Source organism: Alexandromys fortis, unplaced genomic scaffold, assembly GCF_014885135.2.
Source record: "Alexandromys fortis isolate MF-2015 unplaced genomic scaffold, M_Fortis_MF-2015_v1.1 scaffold_41, whole genome shotgun sequence".
In the NCBI taxonomy this organism is placed as follows: domain Eukaryota; kingdom Metazoa; phylum Chordata; class Mammalia; order Rodentia; family Cricetidae; genus Alexandromys; species Alexandromys fortis.
Genome location: NW_026067923.1, coordinates 5,234,248 through 5,246,392, shown reverse-complemented (window position 1 = coordinate 5,246,392; position 12,145 = coordinate 5,234,248). Strand labels below are relative to the sequence as shown.

At 43.7% G+C, this 12,145-nt stretch overlaps 1 protein-coding gene across 2 annotated transcripts in view; it reads left to right on the top strand.

Annotated features, from left to right (window-relative positions):
* Positions 1–10,069, top strand: part of Ly96 (lymphocyte antigen 96) — a 21,794-nt gene extending 11,725 nt beyond the window's left edge. Inside the window, exons 4-5 of one of the 2 annotated variants that reach the window (XM_050142064.1) lie at positions 7,793–7,845; positions 9,933–10,069. In XM_050142064.1, coding sequence (XP_049998021.1) covers positions 7,793–7,845; positions 9,933–10,031 — 152 coding nt within the window. In that variant the 3' untranslated portion in view covers positions 10,032–10,069. Of the gene's footprint in view, positions 1–5,088; positions 7,769–7,792; positions 7,846–9,932 lie in introns of those variants that run through there. The other variant, XM_050142063.1, reaches the window with a different exon arrangement.
* The last annotated feature ends 2,076 nt before the right edge of the window (positions 10,070–12,145 follow it).

The following is a 12,145-nucleotide window of genomic DNA, read 5'->3' as shown; positions in this document are numbered from 1 at the left end:
AAATAACAACACACAAACTGTATTCATTTAAAGACTGCTTGGCCCATTTCTATCTAGCCTCTTCTAGGCTAATTCTCACATATTAATTTAGCCCATTTCTAATAATGTGTGTAAGCACCCTAAGGTGCGCTTACCAGGAAGATTCTAGCCTACGTCCATCCTGTGTTGGAGTTGCCTGGGAGAGCAGAGCCTGGCATCTCTGCTCCAGAGAGCAGAGCTGTGGAGTCTGAGCTCACTTCCTCTTCCTCCCAGCATCCTATTCTGTTTACTCCTCCCACCTATGTTTTAACATATCAGGGCCAAGGAGTTTCTTTATTGCTTAACCAATGAAATCAACAGATTGATATATGACACTCCCACATCAGCTGGCCTTGGTGAATTCCTGATAGAACATCCCCATTGTCTCAGTGAAACCAGGATCTTATACATGTGAGGCAAGCAAGTGATCTACCCCTGATTTATTTACTTAGTCTTCTCAGCTTTTGGTCTGTTAACAGAATAGTAAAATTCAGAATTTGGAAATGTAAAAGTCACTTAATCAAAACTCATGCTTTTTCCCCTTAATAGTTTTAAGTACTTAAAATAGTTTCAATATATAAATATCATACTTTTATATTAGCATAATTGGAAATAATACAATAAAATAGTGATAAAATCTTATTTCTAAAAAGCACTTTAGAATTTCTTTTCTTGTGTGTGTGATTTGTTTGTTTAGTTTTGTTTTTTCTAGGGTATCTCTGTTTAGCCCTAGCTGTCCTGAAATTTACTCTGTAGACCAGGCTGGCCTCCACCTCACAGAGATCCACCTGTCTCTTCCTCCTGAGCTGTGGGAGTAAAGGTATACACAACCACTGCCTGGTTCTTTTTAGTTTTTCAATTGTATATTTTTATTTATTTGTTTTTAGGCTGTATTCCACATTTATCCTTACTGTATGTCTATGACTTTTATATGGCTTAAGAGCTAAAATGCTTGAATGCGGGTGGAATATTTCATAATTGTGGAGGACTGCCTTATGAGGTGTCAATCCGGCATCCCTCAACACAACCATCCTAGAGCTTTTCAGCACTCTTGTCCTTATTTTAGTGGGGTGGTTGTCCGAGTTGCTCTCTGTTAAAACACCAACCAAAAACACCTCGGGCTTCCAGCTTCTAGTCTGACATGGGAGCAGGTAGGACAGGAACTCACGGTAGGACGATGGGTCAGAGACAAAGCTGAGAAAAACAGGGGAAGCTGCTCAGTGGCCTGCTTTTAGGCTCATGGGGAGCTGCTTTGCCTTTAAAACTTCTTTTAAATTTTAAATTAAAATTATTCTGCTTCCCCTTTCCTTTGTTTCACCCCAACCTTTCCTAGGTATCTCCCTATCCCATTCTCCCTCAGACTCATGGCTTCTACTTTTTTTTTGTTATTGTACACACACACACACACACATGCACATACACACACACATGCACACACACATGTGCGCACACGCACACACATATACACACATGCGTGCATGCACACACATGCATATTTTCCTAAATATATGGATACAACCTGCTCAGTCTGTGTAATGTTACTTGTGTGTATATGATTTCAGGGATGACCGCTTGATTCTGGACCACCAATTGGGGGCTCTTCCCTTGGATGTCTGTTTTTCCCACTCAGTGTTCCTTAGTTGAAGAATGATCCTAATAGTCTTAATCAATAAAAATCCAGAGTCAGATATGGGGGTAAAAGCCGAAAGATCAGAGAAGCAGAGCAGAAGCTACCAGAGACTTCTTACTTCCTCTGAATCCTGAGACAAAGAGGGGCCGAGATCCTGTCTATGCCCCGCCTTATCACGTCCTCTCTCGGTGCCGCGTTCTCACTTCTTGTCTCCTCTCTGTATGGATCTCCAGACCTCTATGGCTAGCTAGTGGCTAGATCTGCCCTCTGATCTCCATGCAAGCTCTATTTGTCAGAACACAAACAAAACATCACAACCCTTAGTTGTCTGAAATTCTTCGTTTAAGGTTAAGGTTTGTCTTAGTTAGGATTTCTATTGCTGTGAAGAGACACCATGGCCACAGCAAGTCATTTATAAAGGAAAACATTTAATTGGGGTGCCTTGCTTACAGTTTCAGAGGTTCAGTTCATTATCATCACGGAGGGACATGGTGGCATGGAGGCAGACATGGTGCTGGAGAAGGAGCTGAGAGTCCTACACATAGCAGGCTACAGGAAGTGATCTGAGACACTGGACAGTATCTTGAGCATATATGAGACACCCACTTCCTCAGCAAGACCACACCTACTCCAACAAGGCCATACCTCCTAATGGTCCCACTCCCTTTGGGGACCATTTTCTTTCAAACCACTACAAGGTCTCACAAACTCTATCTCTTTGTATTGTCTCTTTTCTGGTCATCTTTAGGCAGTCATATTGGTCAGACTTAATGGACATAACTTCTCTGACATTCCTGTTATGCGCTTTCACAATGAATTTCTTTCCCTCTGGCCTTTACAGTCTTTCTGCTCCCACTTCCACTGTGCTTCCTGAGCCCAGGTACAGGGATTGTGTGGTCAATGTATCAACAGACAGGACTGTATACCACTTTGCTATTTGTTCCCTGCATTTTGATCTGTTATGGTTTTCCCTTCCCTTTCTTTCTTTCTTTCTCTCTCTCTCTCTCTCTCTCTCTCTCTCTCTCTCTCTCTCTCTCTCTCTCTCCCCCTTCCTTCCTTCCTTCCTTCCTTCCTTCCTTCCTTCCTTCCTTCCTTCCTTCCCTCCCTCCCTCCCTCCATCCCTCCTTCCCTCCCTCCCTCTGTCCCTCCTTCCTTCCTTCCTCTCTCCCTCCTCCCCTTCCTCCCTCCATCCTTCCTTCCTTCCTTCCTTCCCTTGTTTTCTGAGTTTCTTTGTGTAGCCGTGGCTGTCCTGGAACTCACGCTATAGACCAGGCTAGCCTCTAACTTGAAGATCGACATTCCTCTGCCTTCTAAGTGCTGGAATTAAAGATGTGCAACACCATAGACCTGATCGTTGTGGTTTTCTGTAATTGTCACCATTCGTTGCAAGGGGACTTTTTTTAGATTAGTGTGAGTTCTTATGTTTAAAAATGAATGAACATTGCTTATGTAGTTGCTATATTATGTTGCAAGTTTTAATTTTCTTTTAAGAAATTGAGTTTACTCTTTGAATAGTTACTTCACTTGTTTAACAAATCAGGACATACATATTAGAGAGGGATGTCTCACTTAGTGGGTGTTCTGACTTGTTTTTTAACATAAACTAGAATCACCATGGAAGAGTGAACCTCAACTGAATAACAGCCTCCATTAGATTGGCCTGTGAGCTTGTCCATGGGACATTGTCTTGACTAATGGTTGATGTGGGAAGACACAGCCCAGCCCACTGTGGCTGGTGTCACTTCTAGGCATGCAGTTTTGGGTGGTATAAGCATAGTTGGGATCGAGTAGTAAATAGCATTCGTCAGTGGTCTCTGCCTCAGTTCCTGTCTCCAGGTCCCTATCTTGAGTTCCTGTCTTGGCTTCTGTAATTTGTAAACTAAATACACCATTTCCACTTCAAACTGGTTTTGGTCATGTGCCCAGGGTCTAGCCTTGGCTCGGGTTCAGGTTCTGAGATGAGGAAGGGGCGTTGGTACAAAGAAAGATTCTAACCACCCGGTGGAGCGCACTCAAGTGGTCCGAAATAGCTTAAGATGTTTTTATTTATACTTCAACAGAGTTTTTTTTTCTTACCAGGCTTGCCTGAACAGCTTTATTATTTTTGACTTTTAAGAACTATGTCATGCTGGGCGGTGGGCGGTGGTGGTGCACACCTTTAATCCCAGCACTTGGGAGGCAGAGGGAGGTGGATCTTTGTGAGTTTCAGGCCAGCCTGGTCGACAAGAGCTAGTTCCAGGACAGGCTCCAAAGCTACAGAGAAATCCTGTCTCAAAAACAAACAAACAAACAAAAAAACAAAAAAAAAACTATGTCATATTTTAAGAAATACATTGTAATCATTATAGAAAGCCTCCATTGTCCCCAGATATGCTTTCCCACCTCTACATAACCTTCTTCTAGACAGAGTTGAGCATTTTGCAGGCTTAAGTAAACAGGGACAGAAAATCCTGCTCTTGTAGCAGGTTCATCAACTGCAGCTACTTGTGGCTACAAAGTTAAAAAGTAATAGACATGGGTACAATGCTTAAAGGACAACAGTATTTAAACCAAAACAATTCTTTCATGTCTGTAAGATAAGCTTTTATATCATTCCCTTTTCTGCAAGAGGGCCCCAGTCTCCATCTGTCTGCAAAAGGCAGACTTTGCTAAGGCACTCTTTTCCACCCCACCACACCACACTTCTTCCACCACCGTAAGCTCCTGTGTATGGCAAAGGTGGATATGTCCATCCCACATTTTATATTGTACTTATTCCTCCTGGAGCATACCAGATCCTACCAATGCTTCTATAGTTGGTGTCCAGTGAACTAACTCTCCGCAGCTGGCACTATGTGTATTCCTGAGGCCTTCCCCTGCTCTGTGGATGCTTGCCTCTCTCTCCCTGCCAGACCTGTGAGACATGGTTAATGTTCCAAGCATTGTTTTCCCAGATGTAGCTAACTGTTTCTGTTGAGTCAGAAAACTTCCCAGGATTAGGAGTTGTAGTTAGTAATTCCAGATAAGAGATTTGAGAAGCATTAATCCCCTTCTGACTTTTAGGGGAAATGAACAGAATTTCCAGAGAAAATTACAGCTGTTGTGTCTGTGACTGACAAAATAAAACTAAAACCTTCCCAAAGAATCAACAATAACCAGAGAGAAAAGAGCCTGCAAGCTGCATGAATTCATCAAAATCCCGCGCTGCTCTGTGGTCCACTGGTTTTTGCCAAGTGAGAGATTGTCTTCCATGGCATTGCCCGGGGACCCATGGGACAGACGTTCATATGCTGATCCAAGATGAGGCTTCATGGCTCCCCACAGTCATGGTGTTTTTCACTGGAACAGAAACCAGGCTAAGACAGTGGATATCTTTCTTTTTACTTAACGTTTAACTTCCTTCTGCTGCTTTCCCTATTATAAAGAACTGAATTGGCTACTTTTCTTATTGTTGAGATCAGATCCTGACGAAAAGCAATGTAAGAGAAGAAAGATTGGGGCTGGAGTGACTGCTGGGTGGTTAAGAGCCCCTGATGCTCTTCCAGAAGACCCAGGTTTGATTCTTGGAACCCACAAGGCAGCTCACGTCTGTCAGCAATACCAGTTCCAGGGGACTGGACACCCTCTTCTGACCTCCTTGGACACTATTCAAACATGTGGTACATGTGTATACATGCAGGCAAGACATTCATGCACATAAAATAAATTATTTATTAAGAAAAAGGAAAGAGAGAAAGTCAGACAGTGGTGGCACAGACCTTTAATCCCAGCAGTCCTGAGGCAGAGGCAGGTGGATCTCTGTGAGTATGAGGCCAGCCTGGGCTACAGAGCCAGTTCCAGGACAACCAGGGCTGTTAAACAGAGAAATCCTGTCTTTAAAAATTGGAAGAGGGGGACTGGAAAGATGGCTCAGAGGTTAAAAGCACTGGCTGTTCTTCCAGAGGTCCTGAGTTCTATTCCCAGCAACCACATGGTGGCTCATAACCACTATAACAAGATCTGGTGCCCTCTTCTGGCCTGCAGCATACATGCAGGCAGAACACTGTATACATGATAAATAAATAAATCTCAGATGGGAGGTTAGGGAGAGTGGGAGCAGGGGCAGAAGGGCTAACTGTGGTCGCAATGTAAGATGAAATTGAAAAAAGATTAAAAAAATCCAGAGAGAGAGAGAGACAGAGAGAGAGACAGAGACAGAGAGAGAGACAGAGAGAAAGAGAAAGAGAGAAAGAGAAGAGGGGTTTATTGGGTTTCATGATCTGAGGACATAGTCTTCATGCTGAGGAAGAATGGCAGTCAGAGTGCCAACAAATGCTTGTTCACATATAGGCAGGGCAGGAAGCAGCGATCAGACAGGAAGAGGGTATGGATGTAAACCTTGAAGCCTATACCCAAGAGATCCTCCAGCTAGGCCCCAGTGCTCACCACTTCCCAAAGCACCATCAGCAGCTGGGAACCAAGTGTTCAGACACACAAGCCTGTGTAGGGACATTCGATACTCAAACCCTAACAACAATGTAATGAATATGTTTCTATGTATAGTCTTTTGTACATTTTAGGCTTGAATATCCCCATTCTTAGGAGAGTTATGGATGCCTTCCAGAGATTTCTGGGTTAAATATTTGAACATATTTACAGTTTTTGTTTGTTCTAACCCAAGCTGCTTTTCAAACCAATCCGTGTCTTGTGCTGTCTTAAATCAACATTACACCAGTCAGTTTAATCTGCCTGTGTTAGGATCTAGCCTTATAACTTTAAAAACAAAGCTGAAGACTTTTGTTTTGTTTTGAGACAGGGTCTCTCCATGGATCCCTGGCCACCACCTCACACACCTTCATCACTGTTTCTTTCTCACTGCTTTGTTTTCCTTTTTCTTTTTTTGAGGCAGACTCTTTCTATGTAGCCCTGGCTAGCCTGGAGATCAATAAGTAGACCAAGCTGGCCTCAAACTTGCAGAGATTCCCCTACCTCTGCTCCCTGGTACTGAGTGCAAAGGAGTGAACAACCACACCCAGCTCCCATTGTGCATTGTATGTTTGTTTTTTTTTTTTTACATATTTATGTTCTGAATAAATTAACTTGTTTTCAGGAAGAGACAATTATGGGCTAACCACCATTGTCTCGTTATTCCCTGACACAAAGTGGGCTTTCAGTTAATACTCTTTGAACTGTTATGAAAATTTGAAATTAAGGGACCAAAGATGGCTCAGTGCACTGAGGACCCAGGATCTGTTCCAAGCACCCATCCTTCTGATCCAGGGACTCAGATGTTGTCTCGTGGACTCCCTTGGTACGTAGTTAGACAGCTAAGCTGGTGAGATGGTCCAGTAGGTGAGGATGCTTGCCGCTGTGCAGAACCATGCGGGCTTGAGTTCCACTGCTGGAACCCACATGGTGACTGCTACAAGTTGTCCCCCACTTCTGTGCCATGCTGTGCACATGCAGTGCTTGTGCGCACACACATACACACGCACACATACACACACAGTTTTGCTTTTTAAAGACCAGTATTTCTTTTGTTTGACATTCAAAACATTTCCATCTTTCTGACTTTACCTCTACCTCAAGCTGTTTGGCTTTTTCTGCTGGTCTACCTTTATGCTCTGTGGCTTATACAGAAAGGGACAGTCTCATGGCTGCTTATTTAAACATAGGCTGAAGCCTTATGCTTCTTGGTGGTGTGACTGGAAGGGGTGTAAGGATTCTGGCTGTGTTTGACTGTTTCAGGGAGGATATAGCTAAGATGATATTGTGCCCAGCGTGCATGAGGCCCTAGGGTCAATTCTGTGTTGTCAAAAGAAACATCTCTCTTGTGTTTAGGGAGATTCTTATCTGTTCTATCCAACTAGAGGGGCATCTAAAAGTTAAGTTTGTATGTACATAATCTAGCTTGATGTGTAGATTAATCAATTCACTGAGACTGATAGATGGCAAAACTTCAGATGCCCTAGGAGATGAGACATGGGCTGGTTTTGGGAAGGACTCTCATGTACTTGAGTGTCAGGGTGGAGCACTGTGGATGGAGTAGGTAGGGTGTAGGAGTCATTTCTCTACATTTTTCCTTAGAAATGCTTCTGTTATTAGTAAGGACACTCCATTAAACTACACTTCATATTTTTAAAAAATCACCCAAGATGACTAATAATGTTTATGTTTTGTTTTCAGAGACTGTGAATACAAGAGTGCCATTTTCCTTCAGGGGAATAACACTTCCTAAGGTATTGTTCAAGAAATATTTTGCTCTTTCTTCACTTGTAAACGGAGGCTGCTCCTTCATTTCCTGGCTGCCCAGACCCAAATAATCACACAGAAACTATATTAATTACAATACTGCTTGGCCAATGACTTAGGCATATTTTTAACTAGTTCTTACATCTTGAATTAACCCATTTCTACTAACCCGTGTATTACCACAGGCTATTGCCTACTTGTAAAGTTCCAGCATGTCCTTCTTTTGCTACTGGCATCTCTTTGACTGATTATCTCTGTTCGAATTTCCTGCCTAATTTTACTTGGCTAGACTTTTGGCCAAAACTGCTTTATTCATTAACCAATAAAAAAACACATACACAGAAGGACTTCCCACATCAGTCAGGATTGCTGTGAGTCTCCATGACCATGGAAACACTTATAAAGGAAAACATTGAATTGGGGATGGCTTTCAGTTCAGAGGTTTAGTCTACTATTGTCATGGTGGGAAGCATGGTGGCACTCAGGAAGATATGGTGCTTGGAGAAGGAGCCCAGAGTTCTGTATCTAGATTGGCAGGAAGCAGGAAGAGAGACACTGGACCTCATTTGAGCTTCTGAACTGTGCAAAGCCTACCCCCAGGGACACACTTTCTCTAACAAAGCCACACCTACCCCAACAAGGCCACACCTTCTAATAGTGCCACTCATTGGTGATCAAGCATTCAAATCTATGAGTCTATGGGGGCCATATTTTTTAAGGTAAAAATTTATTTATCTACATACCAATCCCCCCTCCCTCCTCTCCTCCCGCTCCCCCACTTCTCCTACACCCCACATCCCATCTGCTCTTCAGAGAGGGTAAGACCTCTCCTGGGGAGTCAACTAAGTCTGTCTATGGGGGCCATTCTTATTCAAACAACATATGTTAAGAATTGAAAAAAGCAATTCACCACTTTTAAGAATAGTTATTCTCTAGGCAGTAGTGGCACATGACTTTAATCCCAGTTCTTGGGAGGCAGAGGCAAAGTGGATGTGAGTTCGAGTCCAGCCTGGTCTACCAGAGCTAGTTCCAGGACAGACTCCAAAGCTACAAAGAAACCCTGTCTCAAAAACAAACAAACAAACAAACAAACAAACAAACAAGCAAACACCAAACCAAACAAAACCAAAAACCAGCCAAACAAAAAGAATAGTTATTCAATTGAGATTGGGTGTGTTCAGGGTAGCGTGACCACAGTCAAGAGTTTTGGTTTTAGGTATTTTGTTATTTTTTTTTATGTCAGTTCTGGGGATTTGAACTCTGGAGCTTACAGAGTGTACAGCAAGGGCCACTCCCCTCTGAGCCATTCTCTGGAATAGTCTTGTGGACTATTTAAAAAGACATCCTCACTTTCTAATTGAGAAACAATTAAAACTTATGCAGAGACCAGTAAGATGGCTGTGGATAAAGGTGCTTACTTCCAAGATGAATGGAATTCTCTTGCTGAGACTCACATGACAGGAGAGATCTGACTCCCATTAATTGTCCCCTGACCACCACCTGAATGATGCCGCATGCTTAGCTGCCCCTTCCCCCATGAATGCATGCGCACACTTACACAAATGCACGCACACATGCACAATTTAAAAGGCATGTATTCAGGTTTTTATCTGAATGATCTGGTGTGCTCAGCTGCCTGCCCCCCCCCCCCCACAAATGCATGCACACAGGCACAATTTTAGAAGGCGTTCATGCAGGCTTCTATCTTATTGGGAAACTAAGAGAGTGAAATTGGGCTTGGGAATTAGCTCTGTGCTAGAGTATCGAGAGGCAGGCATAAAGCCCTGGGTTTGATTCCACTCACCACAAAAAAAAAAAAAATTCAATTTCAATGTTCTATACCAATAAGAACAAAGTGCTTGCCAGGCTCATGTCTTTAACCTTAACAGATGGATCTCTGTGAGTTTGAGACCAGGGTGGTCTACGTAGTGAGTTCCAGACTAGTTAGGGCTACATAATGAAAGCCTGTCTCAAAACAAAACAAAAAGAAAGAAAAGAAGAATGTTCTTACAGAGTCTGTGAATCACAGCACCTAACATTTTGTATTGTTTGTCTTTATTATTCCTTATTCTAGGGCCGATACAAGTGCATTGCAGAAGCCATTGTAGGGGATGATCAAGAAAGGCTGTTCTGTTTGAATTTTACTGTCATTCACGGTACTAATGTCAAGTAGAATAAACTCAGGATATATATTTTTTTATTTTTGGAAAATGGTGTTCTGTTTTTCTTAAAAAAAACTTTCACAATTATTGTGTGAGTGTGTGTGTGTGTGTAGATCAGACTGGCCTGGAACTCAGATCTTACTGCTTCTGTCTCTCCAATGATGGAATTAAAGTGTGTAGCCTGATGTCCAGCTGCTGCTGCTCCTCCTCCCCCTGCTCCCCATTTCTCCTCCCTCTGCTCTCCCTCCTCCTCCTCCTCCTCCTCCTCCTCCTCCTCCTCCTCCTCCTCCTCCTCCTCCTCCTCCTCAGTGGCACAGTTTCTCTAACAAAGCCACACCTCCTAATAGTGCCACTCCCTATGAGATTATGGGGGCACCTTACATTTGAACTATTACACCATATATTCACTATGTTGGTCTACTCCTCTGGAGAATCCTGATGGACACACCTAGTAGGCCTGACAATTTGAGCCTGATCTCTGGAACACACACAGAAAGTGGGATGTGAAAGTCGCAATTTGAAGCAGAGAGATCCTTCTGAAAAAACCCCCGGTGTAGGGAGACTGTCACTCAAGTCTCGGGGTAATACGACCCCCCCCCCCCCAGTAACTCGTGAGAGACCGTTCTTGCTGCAACACACAAGGTTTTTTTTTTTTGTTTTTTGTTTTTGTTTGTTTGTTTGCTTGTTTGTTTTGTTTTTCGAGACAGGGTTTCTCTGTGGTTTTGGAGCCTGTCCTGGAACTAGCTCTTGTAGACCAGGCTGGTCTCAAACTCACAGAGATCCGCCTGCCTCTGCCTCCCGAGTGCTGGGATTAAAGGCGTGTCCCACCACCGCCCGGCTGCAACGCACAAGGTTTATTGACAGGTACCAGTGCACTGGGGCCAAAACTCATAACCCACACAGGGGAGGAGTTCGACCCTGAGTAGCTGGGAGAAAGGGTATTTAAGGGAAGAAACCGCAACCCAGTAACCCGAAGGGGGCAGGGAGGGCGGCATAGAAAATTCCGAAAATACCAGTGATGATCACAAGGGGGCACAAGGGAGTTCCCTGTTTCTCAAGATTATTTTCAAGATTACAATCTAACTTTATCTTCAGCTAGTTCCTGAAACAAGTCACTGAACCGGCTAATCCTAGATTTTTGGCTCTTCTCTTCCTGCTAGAGGGGTCTCTGGATTTATCCAGGTCTTTCACTGCCCCCCAAACTGCTAGGTGAGAAATGACTCCTGAAAGCAGTCTTCTGACCTCTGTTCCTCCCTCCAAAGAAGCAATAACAGAAAGGGGGAAAAGGAGCACTGAGCAGAAGTTTTTTAATGCATGGATAAATACCCAGGGGCGGTACACAGGAGGGAAGTCTCCCAGAGCAGCCGGAAGAAGCTTATACAATGAAGAAAGTATGACATGGTTGTGCACAGCATCACAACCTTGCGCGTGTGTGTGGCTTCTAGGTCTACAAGGCTTGCATGTTCACAGAGTCACGAGCCTCCCATATACATCCCATATGTGGGCAGCCTTTCTTCCTGTCAATCAGATTTTCATTGAGTTCCTGGAGGAAGTGCTTCTCCTTACCTAAGTAAGTGGGTCAGTTGCGACACGCTCCTCTGTGATCATCTGTCTGGAGGTCATCACTATTTCTCTTGAGCGAAGTGACGTTTTGTATATTTGGTACAAGCTGTGTACATTGGCTATGACGGGAGCAGAGCCCCTAGAAGCAGAAGTGGCTTCAGCAGAAACAGCTATGGTTGCAATGGTGTTCACAGCTGGATTGGAAGTTCCTTGGGACATCTGGAAATTATTCAGAGCAACTTAACTCCCATGATGACAATGTGGCTGGTTTCCACAGAAGCAGCGGGCTGATTGATTGCTCCCTGTGCAAGGCAATCAGGCCCAGGGAAGGAAGGGTTTGACAGCTGTCTGTCAAATGCTGCACAGTCACAAGAGCTAAACTCTGACAGCTTCCATCATTTGAAAAGGAAAGCTGGAAAGGGACCTCACAATAGAAGACTATCCCAGAACCAACACTGTCTACAGATCTTACCAACACTCAGCCCCTAGCTACTCTTAAGGATCCACGGGGCCTGGTTAAACGTCTCAGTGTCAAAGCATCAGAAGTACACAGTTAAAAAAG